General features: G+C 36.7%; 1 protein-coding gene across 1 annotated transcript; it reads right to left on the bottom strand.

Annotated features, from left to right (window-relative positions):
• Positions 1 to 12,281: 12,281 nt before the first annotated feature.
• On the bottom strand, positions 12,282 to 12,937 carry LOC311624495 (cyclic AMP-dependent transcription factor ATF-1-like; the record flags this gene model as incomplete). Its single annotated transcript, XM_084887786.1, has 1 exon — positions 12,282 to 12,937. Exon 1 carries the CDS (start codon positions 12,813 to 12,815, stop codon positions 12,282 to 12,284), a length of 534 nt encoding a protein of 177 aa, XP_084743912.1. The 5' UTR covers positions 12,816 to 12,937.
• Positions 12,938 to 18,401: the final 5,464 nt, after the last annotated feature.

Raw genomic sequence — 18,401 nt, 5'->3', positions numbered from 1 at the left:
GTATTAAGCAGGTGCTTATTTTCTGCCAGATGATTTTTGTCAAAACGAATCTTGTCTTATGTGCAGGAAAACATACGGTGTTTTTTTGTTTTTGTTTTTAAAGAGTTTTGCCCTACTGGTTTGGCTCAGAAGATAGAGCGTCAGCTTGTGAAAAATGGGGGTAGAGAGTTAGAAAAGGGTAAAAAGGGTAAAATATATGGTGACAAAAGATTTGTCTTTGTGAGTTGAGCACACAGTGCAAAATAACAGATGATATTTCATAGGATTGTACACTTGAAACCTACATAATTTTATTAACCAATGTCACCTGAATAATTTAATTGAAAAAATAACAAAGGTAAAACATTGAAAAGGCAGGAAAGAAATATAATAGGAGAAGGAAATATCAGAATAAAGATCTTGAAAAATTCTGAGCTATGGAAGCTATTTGCAAACATGTCAACAGGTGATTTGAATGAGCTCCGAGAAGTTGATGCTGTAACTGGTTGTGAAAATTGGCTGATAGGAAGAGCAGAACCAAGAGAAGAGATAGAAAGTGGGGGACTAGCTGAATTTGTGCTAAATTGCTTATAGAATAGCCTCTCCTGGTCTTTTTCATCAACTCTTGAGTGCAACTGCAAAACTCATTCCCAGAACTCATTCTCTGGCTTTATCCTGGGAATGAGTTCTGCAGTTGTCTCTATTAAGGAGACAAAAGTTCTGGGCAGAGCTTGGGCATCCAGAATAGGGGTCAGCTCTCTAGTCTAGGACCCATCTTATCATACCATTTGGAGGAGGGCACAGCTTCCTGTGCATTACCTTACCTGGGAGTGAACAAGAGGCCTGCCACTCCACATCCTCTCATCACACATTTTACAGCAAGCCATGCCCTCTTTTAGTGTAGATGTTGGAAAAGACTAAGAATACCCAAGCCAGCTGCAGATGTTAATAACTGAGTCTTTCAGCAATGAATTCCTGGATAACCAGTAGTTCCACCTATTTAGAGAAAAGTGACAGTGCAAAGGAGAAAAAACAAGCCCTAGCTTGTTTGGATCAGTGGATAGAACTTTGGCCTGCGGACTGAAGGGGTTTGATTTGGGCCAAGGACCCATGCCTGGGTAGCAGGCTCTATCCCCAGTAGGGGGTAAGCAGTAGACAGTTGATCAATAATTCTCTCTCATCATTGATGTTTCTCTCTCTCTCTCCCTCTCCATTCCTCTCTGAAATCAATAAAGAAATATATTTAAAAAAAGAAGAAGAAAGAAAAAACAAGATAGGTAAAATATAATAGACTCAAGAGATACATGAATAAACTAGAGGAAGGGATGCAAACATAAACTTAAGATCTCAGAGGAATTTGAGGTGCCTTTGCACCCATAGAGAAACATCCTTAAATTGAATCAATTAGTGAATAAATTGATTCAATTAGTAAAATCTTTAAAGATGAAGAAAAGATCTTTAGGCAAAAATACCTTCTCCAGAAAATTCCTCCTCTATACATGACAGAAATAATACAGATTTTACCCAAAATCACAGTAGTGAAAGAGGGAATATTTTGCAACTCATTAATTAGGCTGGCATAACTTGAATACTAAAACCTGGCAGTCATTGTCCAAGGAAATAAAAATAACAACTCCATATCTTATATGGAAATAGATGAGAAAATTCTTTTAAAATTAGCAAATAATATATATCTCTACTAATAAAATAATAATATGCTAATTAGGCAGGACATCTTTCAGATGTCCTTCAAGAAAAAGCCACGGTGGCAGGGGCCAAGGCAGAGACAGTTAGGGTCTATCAGGCTGGCAGGGGAGGGAAGTTAGAGGCAATCAGGCAGGCAGGCAAGTGAGCAGTTAAGATTGGTCCTGGATTGTATGAGAGATATCCAACTACTGGTTTAGGCCTGATTCCTGTGAGATTGGGCCTAAACTGGCAGTCGGACATCCCCTGAGGGGTCCTGGATTGAAAAGGGTGCAGGCCAGGCTAAGGAACCTGAATTTCATGCACTGGGCCTCTAGTCAGTGTACAAAAAGATGATGATCAAGTTAAATTTATTATACAAATGAAAGAGTGGTTAAATACTATATATATTTACACTATCAGTGTAAAGATACTGTAAGCTAAGACCTGGTGGCCAGGTACGAGGACTGACTGACAGAACAATGGAACATAATAAATTCCATAAACAGACCCATGTGTTCATTGTCACTTGATTTACAACAAAGGTGGCATTTCAACCAGAGGCAAAAGACTTTTTTCCCTTTAGTAAATTGTATTGGGCCAATTGAATATCAGAATATTTGAATCTTACCTCCAACTTCTCACCACACACAAAAATAAATTCCAAGTGATTATAAATTAAACTATGAATGGTAGAAAAATAAAACTTGTAAAAGACAAAAAATCAGCCTGGCCAGTATGGTTCCAGAGTTGAGGGTTGAACTATGAACCAGGAGGTCATGGTTCAACTTCTGGTCAGGGCACATGCCAGGGTTGCAGGTTCTATCCCTAGTGGGGGCATGTAGAAGGTGACTGATCAATGATTCTCATCATTGATATTCCTCTCTCTCCAAAATCAATAAAATATTTTTTAAAATAAAAGACAACAAAATCAAATATCTTCTTGACCTAAATGTAAAGAACTTAAAGAGGACACACAAATCATTAAACATAATGGAAAATATTGATGAAATATATTATTTTTGTTTATAAAAACATATAATTAATATAATATAAAAGGCAAGCCAAAGAATGGGAGAAGAATTGCTACTCATACAACCAACTAAGGGCTTGTGTCCAGAATTTGCAAAGAGCTCCTACAGATTAATTAAGAAATATAACCTGCCCAATGGGAAAATTGGCAAAAGATTTGACCTGCCATACAACAAATGGCCAACACAGATATCAAAATATACTCAATTCAGATTTGAAAAACAAAATGCAATTTCACATCTGTCAGAATAGCTATCCTTAATAGACTGACGATACCAACAGACAAATAGACTGATAATAGCAACTCATATGTTACTGGTATGAGGAACATTGGTATAACTGCTTTGGATAAATGGTGTGCAAATATCTTATAAAATTTAATAGAATCATAATTTATGACCCCAGATGGAATAAAATAGAACACAGAACACAGAATATATGTGCACAAAACAAAAAATGTTCTTAATGCCTTGATTTATAATAGCCAAAGACTCGGGGGGAGGGAAGGGGAGGGGGGATGCCAATATGTATAAACATTAGAAAGGATAAATCTTTTTATATTCATAAAATGAAATACTATTCAGAAATTGAAATGAGTAGGTCACTTTTATAAGCAACCATATGGATAAATCTCACAGACCTACTATTGAGTGACAGGAGCTAGTATTGAAAGAACATATAGTATTTTGTTTCTATTTACATAAATTTCAAAACAGGCCAAAGTATTAAGTTACTAGGAATAAGAATAATGATGCCTTATGGAGAAAAGGGGGTTTAAATTGAAAATGGGGCACAAAGGGGGCTTCTGAGGCAAAGATAGTGTTTTATTTCATGACTAGTGCTGGAGTATACTTATGTGATCATTTTGAAATAATCCATCAAGCTATAATTTGTTCACTCTTCTGTATGCATATTATACTTAATTTTTTTAAAAAAAATTTAAAGAAACACAACTGCATTGCTTTCTAAAGATTAAGAATTCTCACATCAGCAACCTTGTATCTTAAAAGATGCTGTAATTATGCCTTCAAAATTCTAAGGGGAAAAAAACAACAGGAGGCTAGAATTCTGAGAAATAAAACATATATTCATTCATGTAAGGACTCATTAAATTCACCTCTTGTACACCATTTCTAAAAGAATCCAGGAGAAATTTGAAGGCCTTAGGAAACAATAGAACTAACCCAGCAGAACAATAAAAAGAAATAAGAAGACAGCTGTGTTTATGGCCCAGAAACATATTCTATCATTTGACAAGTAGCATGGTAAAAAAAAAAAAAGTAGATGCTTTAAGGAATGTGATAAAATAGAAATATTTTCTTTTGCACATCATGAAAAAAAAGGTAATGCAATAAAACTCTATAAGAGATTTATAAAGTAGTATAAGAAAATCATATTATAAATTGAAGCAAACTGAAATGTGTCATTATATCAAACAAGTGAGGGGATGTAATTGAATATATTTGACCTTAATGGTTCAAATATTTATTCTCCTTAAAGTAACTCAGGTTAAGAGATGGAGAATTACCTCTTTGTGAATTCAATCACACTACTGATTTCTGCATAATCATCGTATTTTAAATATTGTTCATTGGTTCATGATTTTCAGAACCAGACTATGGGTGTAAAATTTTATTGTACATAGAGGTCAGAATAAAAATGCTACACAACATTATCAAAGCAATGCAATGCTTGGCAGATTATGACAAGTGGTAGAGGTGAGGGCTGAGAGAAATGGAGATCTGTAGCTTAAAGCTGCAGATGGTGATTTGACTTTGGGTGGAGGGAACACAATGCAATATACTAATTATGTATCATAGAAATGCACACTTGAAACCTATATAATATCATTAACCAATGCCACTCCAATAAATATAATAAAAATATAAGAAACCTGATGGTTGTAAAATAGAGGTCTTAGTATGTAATTAAAAACTTTCTTAATGTAGTCAACAAACAGATGTTAAAAGAGAAAGTAGATTGGAGAGATATAGAGAAAATAAACTGAATATTTCTTGTATCAACATAGAGTCTGAACAGACACTGCTTATTGTTGATAAATATGGACATAAAGGTACAAACATTTTATGTAGTATTACCTTCAAAAGACTAAAGGGAGAACTACACAAAAATTGTTTGTGAGGAGCAGTGGAAGGGTGAGGGAACAAGAGAAATATAAGGGAGAGTCTTTCTTTTTCATTTTGTACTTTTTTCTATTTTTTCTTACATTTTTTCTCTATACTTGCATTGTATCTATTAAAATAATAACCAACACAAGTTCTCAATTAAGACAAAAATAATTATTAAGGAAATTATCTAGAAATATAGGAAAATGAAAAAGTGCATATTAGAAGCCCCATTTTATTTTGGTACCACTTTGAAATAAATGGCCCTTCTTTTCCTTTCAGTGGTAGATTTTGAAATTAGCTGCACACTTTGCATCTCTTTCCATCTAGAGATGTTTTGTTTGTTTGTTTGTATGTTGTTGTTTTTTTATCTCTTGGAATCTGGCTGGCTCAGTGACTTGCTTGGCTAATGTAGCAAATGTGCTATAAGAAACTTGAAACATGCTTATAAATTAGGACTCCTCTCTTGCTAATCTTGGATGTTAGAACATCTTTGTGAAAAAGTCTAGGCAGGCTGATGAATGATGAGAATGAGGGAGGCTATGCTAGATTATCCAGCTGCTGTCTGACTGGCTTGCTGGCCACAGTCCCCTGGGCTTGTCTGGCCAAGACCAATTGAATAATCTTGGATCAGATAAACTGTCCAGTGGATCCACAAAATTGTGAGCTAAGTAAGTGTTGTTTTATGTTCTAGAGGGTTTGTTATGTAGTAAAATTTAATTGATATATTTCGTATAAATAGAGGCATTTTGAATACTACTATGTCATAGGGCATTTTTTAATACTAACAATTAGCTTATGATAGATACGATCCTCAAGATATGACTAGAACAGAAAATTTAGTATATCTTTGATGCATAATGTACATTTAATATATTTTTAAATGGATGATAAGTTTTTTTAGTACACAAAATTTTATATGACTCTCTCTTCATTGTTCCATGTCTTGTGCTGAAATGTTATTGCTAAAATATTGGCACCTATGCATGTTCATATAAATATGTCTAGGTAATACCTTACAATGCTTTGTATATCAAACTTGGTTTGAGATACACTAGAACAAAAAAAGGACGGGGTAGTTTAACTGGGATTAAGGATTGAAATGGGCCTTAGCTGGTTTGGCTCAGTGGATAAAGTGTCGGCTGGTAGACTCAAGGGTCCCAGGTTTAATTTTGGTCAAGGGCACATGCCCAGGTTGCTGGCTTGATCCTTAGTAGGGGGTGTTCAGGAGGCAGCCAATCGATGATTCTCTCTCATCACTGATGTTTCTATCTCTTTCTCCCTGTTTCTTCCTCCCTGAAATCAATAAAAATATATTGTTGTTTTTTAAAAAGAATTGAAATAGGATTAAAGATTAGTTTTTGACAGTTGTAAAATTCACAAGAGCATTAGTTGGGACATTTAGCTCTTTAACTAACAGAGACAAGGACATGCTGAGCAATATTCAAGAAAGTCAATGAATGAAGGAGGTAAAGTAAGAAAAGGGGAGCATCTCTGAAACTTTCAGCAATAAAGATAAATTTTAAAAAAAGAAATTTAATGGATATTTCCAAGTACTTTCACATTTTTAGAGGTATTAAAAGGTATGTTTATTTAGAAAATAATTCAAAAGCCCCATTAAAATTTACTATTAAGGCATTATCTTTGCTTTTTAAAGGACCATCAAATTAAAGGAAACTCTAAAGGAAAAATTTAATCTAGATCTGTGGTTGGAAAACTGCAGCTCAAGAGTCACATGTGGCTCTTTAGCCCCTTGAGTGTGACTCTTCCACAAAATACCATGGCCTGGACGAATCTATTTTGAAGAAGTGGCATTAGAAGAAGTTTAAAAAGTTTGGCTCTCAAAAGAAATTTCAATTGTACTGTTGTTGATAAATGGCCCTGTTGACTAACGAGTTTGCCAATCACTGATCTAGATTCATTATAGTTCCTAACATTATGCTATTTAGACTTTTCACAATCAGGTCAAGGGTCAAAAATTATATCAAAATGCCAATACCATTCAATGGAGAAAGAACAGTCTTTTTAGTAAATAGAGTTTGAACCACATGCAAAAGAATTAGTTTCTATCTCTTTATACCATGTACAAAAAGTTAATTCAAAATGGATTATAGAGCTAAATGTAAAAGCTAAAACTACTAAACTCTTAAAAGAAAATCTAGGAGCAAATCATTGTGACTTTGGATTAGACAGTCTTCTCAGATATGATACCAAAAGCCCAAGTGCCAAGAGAGATACATTAGACTTCATCAAAATTTAAAACTTGTGCTTCAAAGGATGACATTAAAGAAGTGGAAGGACAACTAACGCATCGGGAAAATATTTGCAAACCAGATATCTGATAAAGTTATAGTATGCAGAATATATAAATAATTCTTAAAATTCAACAACAACAATAAAAGTAAACTAATTAAAACATGGGCAAAGGATCTTAACAGACATTGAAAATGAAAATAATCAATAAGCACATGTCCTGGGAGAGGTGTAGAAAATGAAACAAAGACCTTGTCTCCACAAAGAGAAACTGACAGCCAGTTTAAAATGGAGTTTCCATGGCCTAGAGCAAAGAATATTCTTACATGATATTATTCTACAAGGTCATTATAATTTTTCCCAGATTTTCCCAGGTACATTACCTAAAATAGTACCTCGCAACATGGGGGATCAATAAAAAAATCATTTATTATTTTATTTTATATATATATTTTATGTTGGTGCTTGGAGAAAAAGGTAACACAGCTCTAGATATTTTAGAATTATAATAGCATATTGTACAATTATCCCAAACAAACATACAAACCAATCCTTTGAATGTCTGGCAGCTATTTAAAAACGACATGAAAGGACTTCATCCCTTCCCCTGGGAAGGCACTTGAGCATTCTATATTGGCCCGTCTTGCCCTTTTGGCCAAAAATGAACCTCTTCTCATGATCCAGGTGCCCACAACTGTTGCCTGACCTTTCAGTTCTTGCCAAGGCTGAAGCACCATGGTGGCTGGTACCATGGATCTCTCACCCACCCAGTGAGGGGAGCTGGGCCCTCTCTGGAGAAGAAACATGGGCTCCCAAAAATATGAGATCAATGCCTGGGCCTCACCAGCAGGTGAGGGGTTCCCGAGGCCGGTGCTGGGCATGGAGCCCGTGAGGGCATAGGCTACCAAGGAGACAGAACTACACCTCACATCACCCTGCTTGGCCCCGGAGGATGGCTGGTTAGCCAGAGATGGGTAAGATTCCTCAGGGAAGGAACAACCTAAGAAAGGCACAGTCACAGAGGACCCATCAGAAGAAAACTTGGGGGTCAAAAGAGGTGGAGCATAGACACTTATCACCCCCCCCCCCCCCCCGCAACATGGCAGGCACCTGAACCTTCTCCCATTCTGAGGGAGGTCTCCTGCCCCCTTGGCTGCATCGCTTCCCATGCACAGCTCAAATTGGGACCCAGGTAACAGAGACTTGGCTGACAACAGCTGCCCTCTCACTGCAATAAGACTTGTTTGAGTGGTCTTGTACCCATAATGTGGGCAAGTGCGTTTTTAATATGCAAGTCCAGCCTAGTAGCAGGAATGCTCAGGACCTTCTCAAGAAGGCCAATAATCAATTCCACTAATACACACATGGTAAGTAAGATTGTTGCTAGAGTGTTGAGTTTGACAGATGAATAGTAGCCAATTTCTCAGAGGAAATTAATGTGGCTAATGGAAACAAATGAATATTCTAGAAAAACTGATTGCACTGTACAAAAAGCTGTTCCTAAAGTGTTAACAAAAATTCTTATTGGCAGAGCGTCTCATGGTAAAATTGCATAACATGTTATGAACCTAAAGCAATCATCGTGTAGCGCAAATAATTAAAATGTAAAAGCTAACAAGACTACATTATAAAATTTCCGTAAGTCTCCTATTATTTAAATTAAAAAAGGTGGTGACAGTGGAAGAATGTCATGTAAGGAAAAATATCCTGAGAATAATTTACATCTAAAAAACTTGTATTTTAGAAAATTAACCTTCATTCGAAATGCTAACAGCAAGATACCCATGAAAATACACACATGGTGTCAAAACAAGCCAGAGAAAAATTATTTGGGGGGGAAAAATGAAAAAAAAAATCCCAAGTCAAATTTAAAGAAAATATCCCTTTATTAACTTTTGGTCGAGAATATGTTTGTATATTTTCAGAAAACAACTCCGAGACCATCTGGAATCCTGTAACAGGGAGGAATAGACAGAAGTGCTCCAGCCATGAAGACAGAAGAGACACAATTCAGAGATGGAAGATGCTGACGACGCCTCACCATACCAGCAGACAGCAGCTGCGGGTTGCTGAAGGATGCCCAGGACCAAACCAGAGATGGTTGGACCTGCATCACCACCATTTGTCCACCAACCAGATCTGAAATATCATGGCTGATATGTATACATAAGGAACTATGTGACATTGAAATTGGGACTCAAAAGAACTGTTGGCCCAGAAAGGAACTCTCTACAGACTGATTCATTTGCCTCTCAGCATAAACATTATGGCTTATCGCAGTTTAGGTTCTTACAAGGGTATTTCTTTTATTTATTTATTTATTTATTTATTTATTTATTTATTTAAATATATTTTATTGATTTTTTACAGAGAGGAAGGGAGGGAGATAGAGAGCCAGAAAAGTCAATGAGAGAGAAACATCGACCAGCTGCCTCTTGCTCACCTTCTACCAGGGATGTGCCCGCAACCAATGTACATGCCCTTGACTGGAATTGAACCTGGGACCTTTCAGTCCGCAGACCGATGCTCTACCACTGAGCCAAACCGGCTTCGGCAACAAGGGTAATTCTTGAATCACAGGATCTCACACATCTAGAGGAAATAATGAACAACATAAACTGATGAACAAAAACATCGTCAGCATCATTCATCTCTGAATTGTTTCTCTTCTGTCTTTTGTGGGTGATGAATATATTCTAATGTTAGACTGTGCTGATGGTTGCACAACTCTATAAATATACTTATAGTAAATTCACTGGATTGTATAGTTTAGTAAGTGTGTGAATTGTATGGAATGGTAACTATATCTCAATGAAATGATTGTTTCCTAAAATTATATCAAATAACTTACTTGACCTCATTAGGGAAATTTGCCTAAACTGTAAGATCCTTTACCAAATAAAAATGGACTCAAGGAATTTTTAGATTTCAGAGACATTAAAGGAATCCTCAATTTTGAGATGATGTTTTCTGAAAAGCTAGATATATTAAATTCAATTCTGTTAACTTAGTAGAAACTTCCTCAATATTAAGAAAGGAAAGTATTTAGTATTCTTTCCTTGGTCAAGCTACTATATGCTGTTCTAAGTTTGACTTTTTTTTTTTTTTTAAATATACCTTATATTTTATTGATTTTTTTACAGAGAGGAAGAGAGAGGGATAGAGAGCTAGAAACATTGAAGAGAGAGGGATAGAGAGCTAGAGAAACATCAACCAGCTGCCTCCTGCACACCCCCGAATGGGGATGTGCCCGCAACCAATGTACATGCCCTTGACCGGAATCAAACCTGTTACCCTTCAGTCCGCAGACTGACACTCTATCCATTGAGCCAAACCGGTCTCGGCTAAGTTTGACTTTTAAATATTCTATACCTGGTTTGTCAATGCTATTATTTAGGAAAAGCATCCCAATAAACTTTGAGGCTTTAAAAAGTATCAGGTATAAGTAAATTTAAAAAAAAATAGTTTTTTTCAATTATTTCCTCCCCAACATATTCATATGAAAATTACGTGCTAATATTTTATCTTTGTTTCTTCCTTTTGCTTGCCAAAGAAACAGGGAAGGTGTGATATTTAATCATCTGCGCTACTTTAATATTCTAGTGACATATTTTTTTGCTCTAAGTTCCACACAGTCATTTCTCAAACAGACGCTATGAGAAGAAATGTGAGAAACTTTTATCTTGTTTTACATGAGCAACTCATTAAAGGAATTGATAAATACTTAATAAAAATAGTTTATGGGAAGAGGTAGGGACAGGGTGGTGAAGAGAGAGAACTGAAATCAAATTACTTATTTTTAGAGTAAAATAAGATTGATTTAAAAATATAATGTTACCAGATTGGGCTCAAATTATTATTATGTATTTAGGTTAACTCCTAATTTATGTTTAACTTTTTTTCCCTCTTACACTGTAAGCTTCTTAAAGTCAAGTAATAAATAACTAGTTTCTTACTCAAATGAACAGCAAAACACACAGAGTGCTTTGTGGCAAAGGCCTGGTGGGGAGAGATGCAGGGATTCAATGAGGGGAAAAGCAGCCATCTGTAATACTTTCAGCAATAAGGATAAATTAAAACAAACAAGCAAAACAGTAATAATGGCAATTGAATCCTGCATTAGAAGAAGCAGTCTTATTTGATCTTTGAAGGATTGCCAGGGGTAGAGGCATATTATTATTTCTCATTATAAAAGACAAAATGGAGCCTTGTACAGATCAAACTATTCAGTGGATTATTATATAAAAGTAAATGTGTAATTAGGACTCAAACCCAAGATATTTGCTGCGTCACTTATTTAACAATTATACGATGGCCTATACTATTGATGGGCCTATATTTTAGTGGCTGGCCTGTAAATGGCTGGCTGATGTTTCCATGTTCATGCTTCCCAACTTACTTAAAATCCTAATAATTGGAGTGTGAAAACATAGAGATAAGTTTCCTGGGGCAAAGGAATGTCCCCAGCTTTCTAAACACCCACCATTGGTGTGCATGTGCTGATTGCATCCTCTTTACAACCTTGGAGCCTCTGCCTCATGATAGAGCTGACCGTTTTCTTCCGAGGTTCATTCTCCTAAATTTTGTTCCATCCATACTCTCTAACTTATTCCTTTTTTAAAAAATTTTATCAAAAATAGTTTAATCCACTTTCCAAAATACTGTCAAGTCCAAGGAACAAACTTAAAACCCATTTAAAATACTTGAAAATAGAACAAGTGTAAGTAATCAGAACATATAATTATTTATATTTGGTTATGTATAGTTTTTCTTTTGGTAATTTAGAATTTATTGGCAGGAATAAAATACACACATGCATACAATTGAAAAAAGTAAAATTTAGGAAACACTATGAAATTCATAACTATAGGGTAAATAGATTTAATTTTGAAAATTTACCAAATTTCATTTTATCTGCCATTTTTGGATTATTGACAACTACTGTTATTTAGAAAATTCAGATTGGTGAAGCTTCACTTCCTGCTTTTTTAGTATGCTTTTTACAGAGTTTCCATTGTGCCAGTATCTTCCTTGAGGCCATTTTCCACTTTATCCTCTGTCACCAGTTCTCTTGCATAAGACATTTATCTTTCAGTTGCAAAAGCCTAAATAAAAGCTTCATTTCTGACCTTTTAATTTATAAAACTCCACTAAAAAGAAAAAATCCATTTAATTTTTAGGTAAGTCCACAAAATATTTTCTTAAATATCAAACACTTTTATGGGAATAGAGAACCTTCAAAGTGTTTAATTCTTCTAGTAGAGCTTTATTTTGATTTTCCAGGACTGCAACTCGATTTTCCAGGCATTTCACATATTCTTTCTTCTTTCTGCGGCATTCTCGAGCAGCTTCTCTGTTTTTCATTAACCCTATTTCTCTTTTCAACTGGGGGTCATCTGTCTTAGTTGTCGGAGATGTAAGACACACAGGAGATGTCATCACCACAGTCTGTGGCAGCGAAGATGCTGAAGGTGTGATAGGAATCTGGTATGTCTGCATATCTCCTGAGGCAGTTTGTACAACCACTTGGTTGCTGGGCAAAAGTATCTGCTGTCCATCAGAGGTCTGTGCATACTGGAGAATTGTTGTACCTTGCTGAGTACTGCCTAAATTTGTCATGGTTAGTGTCTGAAGCCCCTGACCTCCATCTGTGCCTGGACTGGCCAGCTGTAAGGCTCCATTGGGGGCAATGGCAATGTACTGTCCGGTGCTAGTCTGATAGATGGAAGTTGGAACAGACATAGGAGTGACAGCAGAAACTCCAGGATTTTCTCTGTCTTCTTTTCTGCCCTGTGTATCTTCAGAAGATAGATCTTTCAAAAATTTCCTGTAAGATGGACGCCTTGCTAGGATCCTGTGGGCTTTCTGTGAGGAGCCAATGCTATCAGATGAGTCCTGAGATTCTTCACTTTCAGATAAATACGATACCTGTTGAGCAATATGAGAAATATGAGCTCCTTGAACTGTTGAACCAGGCTGAGGTGCTGTCTCTGAAGTGTTACTCTTGTGGGAATCTTACATATCAACTGTGGCTGTTGCCTCACCACTCTCCGGGCGGGAACTTCCCTTATACCATTTAAAAAAAAAAAAGAAAAACTTTCCTCTTTTACTTCCATTCTGTTACTTCCATTCATTAACCCTTTGCACAACTCCCAGAGCTACGAAGACCAAATCTATCCCCTTTTTCTTATGAGAAAATCTTCTAAGACAGCTTTTCTGAATGCTCCTTTAGACAGCTTCTTTTCTGCACTAAGTAGAATGTGTTTTTTTCCCCAACAATTTTTGATGTATTGTGCAGTAGATGACTATTGTCCAAGTGTGCCTTGCATTTATTCCTCTTCCTGAGATGAGTCAATGCTGGGCTAACTATCCTTGTCCCAATTTGAATCCTACATGTTTGGATCTACATGAGATCCATTGTCCTCAGTGTGGCTAAGCAGTGTATTCCACCCCCTGGGTGTAGGAATGAAATTGCCAGACCAATATAAATTAATTTAAGGGCATCTATTGTAACAATTAGGAAAAAAGAAGCCTACTTACTACTGGTGTTGCCCAGCAAATTTGGTGAAATGTAACCCCAGAGATACTGGGAATAAATACCTGCAGGGAGTTGTCCTGGGGCTGTACTGAGTGATGGAGAGATGGAAACTGAGGACATCACAGGTATGGGAGCCCCTTTCACGTCCCGCGTGGTTCAGGTTCCAGTTCAGGGTTCAGGGTTTGGGTTCTGGAGAAAGGCTGCACGAAAATTGAAGAGAGACTAGAAGACATTTAATTTGGCGATATGGGGGGCCTGGCTCTGGCCTGGCTATCCCTTTTATTGAGACTATGGGATACACCCATTACCCTTAAGCAGGTTTGGGAGACACCCATAGCCCTTAGGCAAGTAATAAGAGGATTATCATATCAGTAAGGATTTACATGATTACAAGATGGGGAAGTTGCCTCAGTTACCATTGTCTCAATTAGATAGGGAGTGGTTGGCTCTGACCTTTCAAAGCTTCAAGGTGGACCAGCCTTTTACATCTTTTCTACTAGTGAGACAATGGTCGGTTTCTGGCAGCAGGAATCCCTAGACCATGCCCTTCCTACAGCCAGATACACCCAGACTTTTCATAGCCATAAGCCAATCAAATTTTTTTTTTTTTTTTTTAAGAATAAGACTATTTGGGATACATTCTATAAATTGCCTCTAAAATAATTTTTTTCTAAAACCCCAAATTTCTAGATTCTTTATCAACTTCGTGATTATAAACACCTTTATCTAAGGTGATGTATCCAACTAATACCCACACTATTAAGAGAGCAAATAATATGTGAATAGAATGTTTTTTATATGAATAAAAGGATTTCAATAGAGAATGAGACTTGCTAATGTGTTTTGAAGGTAGCCTTTGAAGACCTTGATTGCCATGCTAAAGATTTCAGACTTTATTTTATACACGAAGGATCTCATTCAAATTTTTTTGAAAAGCAGAGTGACATGACACAACCTATGTTCTTATGCTTAGAATAAAAGCTTCTAGAGACAGAGGGACTGCTATTTTGAAGAATAAGAGGCTTAAAGTCAAGAAAGAAATTATTCAGGTAATGAAGGAAAGGAGCTGAGAAAAGATGAATCTGGTCTGCAGTGATTTCAAGAAAGAAATCATGGAAATACTGGTAAATGTTGCAAAACTTCACAACTGGTTTGTCATGGGAATAATCAAATAAAATGTATGTTCTGAGTCAGTCTTTTTCAAAATTTCCTTTCCTGTCTGTATTACATTACTTCCCTCATTAGTAGTCTCAAGAACTTCAGTTTATTTGTATTTCAAGAAACTATAGAGCCTAGTCTAATGTTCTTTACTGAATTACTGAATTACTTTCCAAGGCACTACTATTTAAAATTAAGTTTAGATTTTTATGGTATATCTGTTGTGATTTTTTGTGTATGTGTGTGTATATATATATATATATATATATATATATATATATATATATATTTTTTTTTTTTTTTACTCTCACAGAGGATATGTTTATTGAATGTGTGTGAGTGTGTGTGTGTGTGTGTGTGTGTGTGTGTAAGAGAGAGAGAGAGAGAGAGAGAGAGAGAGAGAGAGAGAGAGAGATGTGAGAGAGAAACATCAATCAGTTGCCTCCCAGACCGGGTATTGAACCCATGATGTTAGTATATACACTGACTGGGAATGGAATCTGCGACCTTTTGGTGAAAGGGAAGACATTCGAACCAATTAATCACCTGGCCAGGGCTCTCTGTGTTTTAATTAGTTACACTTATAAGTAATCTGAAATTCTGTTTTTAAATTTATCTTTATTGTTGAAAGTATTATATTGATAGATGTTCCCCTTTTTCCTCCTCTTGAAGTTTTAAGTAGCCCTTACTTCTCCCTTCTCCTCATGGAAGATTTTGTTACCAATTATTTGCTGCTTCTTCCAGAGAGAGTGTTTTTCCGTCCTATATTGATGTACGAGCAATCAGGTAATGCTCACTAGTACCAAGTATAAGATCTAAGTGCTGTCTCATGGATCCACCATGGAGCTCCTTTTCTCACAGGACTGGACATTCCAGATCAGCGGTTACCTTTTAGCTTCGATCCCAGAGTAAAGAATCAAGGTTTGTTCCACAATGCTGCACACACACACACACACACACACACACACACAAACAAAAACAAAAACAAAAGGCTCTCCTTACCTTCCATGGCTCCTCTTCAACCTTTCCTTCCCAATTCTAAGTATGTGTTAATTCAACTGTTGCCATCCAATTATATGTTTTCTATTTCTACTCTTTAACTAAGTTATCTTTTCTTTATCATTTGATCTAGGATACAGTTAAAAATTTTCCCAAAATTTCTTTTAAATAGAAATTTAAAAATAGAATATATATATACATATATACACATATATACACATATATATTATATATTACATATATAATAATTTTATTTTTATTTTCAAGTAAATTTTCTAATTTGGAGTCATTTAAAAATTTTGTAATATTTCCTTTAGGTTAATTAGTCATTTTACTGATTTTCTTCTTAAGATTATTCTACCCTGTCTACAACCCATTTATCTCTGCAGTAAATACTCAAATAAACTTAAGGCTTGTTTTCCTTTTATAAGGCAAGACAATCTATATAAAAGTTTCTTTCTTCCTTTATATAAAGAGGAAAAATTATTGTTTTCCCCTGCAATCATTCCTCGAGTGGTAATACCTCCTTGGTGTTATGTGGGTCTACAGATTTTTCAGGTTTCTCTTAGAAATCCCTATAAAACAATGCCATCAATTTCCTTTACAAAATGCCTGACACACTGTAGATTTCTGGCTCTGGGCAGCTTTAAGAAAATGCTATCAGGCAGGTTTTAATCTTTCTTTGCTGCTTGAACCTACTAATCTCCTAAGGCTTGTGTGACCCTTCAGAAGTTAGCTAAGGTAATGGAGGATCAGCCTTGAACTTCAAAAGTTCAGAGGAGTTTTGTGAAGATCTCAATAGTAAGTTGATAGGTAGTCAGTGCTGGAAATGTTATGTGGCAGAGAAAGAAAAGAAGTGGTGGGACAGAAGCAGCATCCTAGTTCTTGGAGGGATGTGGAATTTGGGCTGTGATTTTAAATTTGGTGCCAGGCCTAGTCTTGGATGAAAACAGAATACAACACAGCAAAACAAATAAACAAAAGTAATTATTTTGGCTGGTAGTCAGTAATGGGTCAAGAAGTTGAAAAATATACAATTACTGCAAATAAGGTACAAAACACACACATTTATACATGAATAAGGATAAAACTGAATAATATATAAGCAGATCAGGTATAATCCTATATAATAAAAGGCCAGCCACCATAAGCATAAGGATAAAGAATGAACAGAGACCAGAACCACCACGGCCCCTCCCTGGGCTGGTTCTGCCCCCAAGCAAGTAGTTAGGGGCAATCAGGCAGGCAGGTAGAGTGCTTAGGGGTGATTAGGTAGGTAGGCAGGCCAGTGGTCAGGGGCGATCAGGTAGACAGTTAGCCCCTCACAGGGCTGGCCCACCTCCCAGCAAAGAAAGAGGGAGTCCCAGGCCACCAGCAGCAACTCTGTGTCAGATGTGTGCTGGCTGGCTATTGCCCCACAGAGGGAGGCCCAGGCCAGCCAAGCCATCTCACTCCATGACTGTCTCTTGCAGAAGGAGGCCACAGGTGGCAGGAGAGACAGTGCTACACAGATGGCAAGCAGTGGCAGTGGTGGGGGTGGGACTAGCTGCCTGCACCCAGGGGAAGGCAAGTCCTCAATAGCCCCTGATCTCGGGCCAGGCCTAGGGACCTTACCCAAGGGGTCCCAGTTGTGAGAGGGTATAGGCTGGGCTGCGGGACCCCCCACGTGCATGAATTTTCATGCACCAGGCCTTCAGTTTTGCTATAACAACCTGAATGCCTTAAATCAGTGGTCGACAAGTTGTGGCTCCTGAGCCACATGCAGCTCTTTGGCCCCTTGAGTTTTTAGCAAAGGCCAGCTTAGGAATACCCTAATTAAGTTAGTAACAATGTGCCTACCTATATAGTTTAAGTTTAAAAAATTTGGCTCTCAGAAGAAATTTCAATTGCTGTACTGTTGACTATTGTGTTTGCCAACCACTGCCTTCAACCAATAAGAATTAATTATCTCAAACTTCTGAGGACTAGAAGTTCAAAACCAAGGTATTAACAGAATTGGTGGGATTTTCTTGGAAGTTCTGAGGGAGATCTGGCCAACCCCTCTCTCCCAGCTTCTGATCGGTGCTGGCAATCAGTGGCATTCCTTGCTTGTGTCCTCACATAGCAGAGAAAATACATTTCTGGTGTCTCTTCCTCTCTTATAAGATCACAAGTTCTATGGATCAGGATTCCACTCTTCTGACATCATTTAGCCTCAATCAACTCAAAAGCCCTATCTTCCACACAGTCACCAGGGAAGTAGGGCATCGACATATGAACTTTGATGGGACACAATTCAGTTTATATAGCAATACTTTAATTAGGGCTCAGTGGTTCTGAGTTCTTAAGTAAAGGAGTGTAGAAGAGAGATAACTAATAGTTATAATAGCAGTTTCTTACATTGACATGACACTTCATACTCTTCACTACTTTATTTCCACAATAACTAATGTTTTATACCATGGTAGCAAACAATTATTGTATAAATGAGGAAGCCAAAATGCTTTATAAATGAGGAAAATATATAATTTGCTGAAAGTGTAAGAATTAAGATTCAGGGGCAGAAAACTAGAAAGCCTGAGCACTCATCCCCAATATATTTTTATAACGATAATCTTTAAGGTCAAAGAAAGGAAAGTTGGGACTTACCGTAT

The sequence above is a fragment of the Pipistrellus hanaki genome (assembly GCF_964339955.1).
Source record: "Pipistrellus hanaki genome assembly, chromosome: 6".
Lineage (NCBI taxonomy): Eukaryota > Metazoa > Chordata > Mammalia > Chiroptera > Vespertilionidae > Pipistrellus > Pipistrellus hanaki.
Note: the sequence above shows the minus strand (reverse complement) of the source record. Positions and strands in the feature narration are given on the sequence as shown.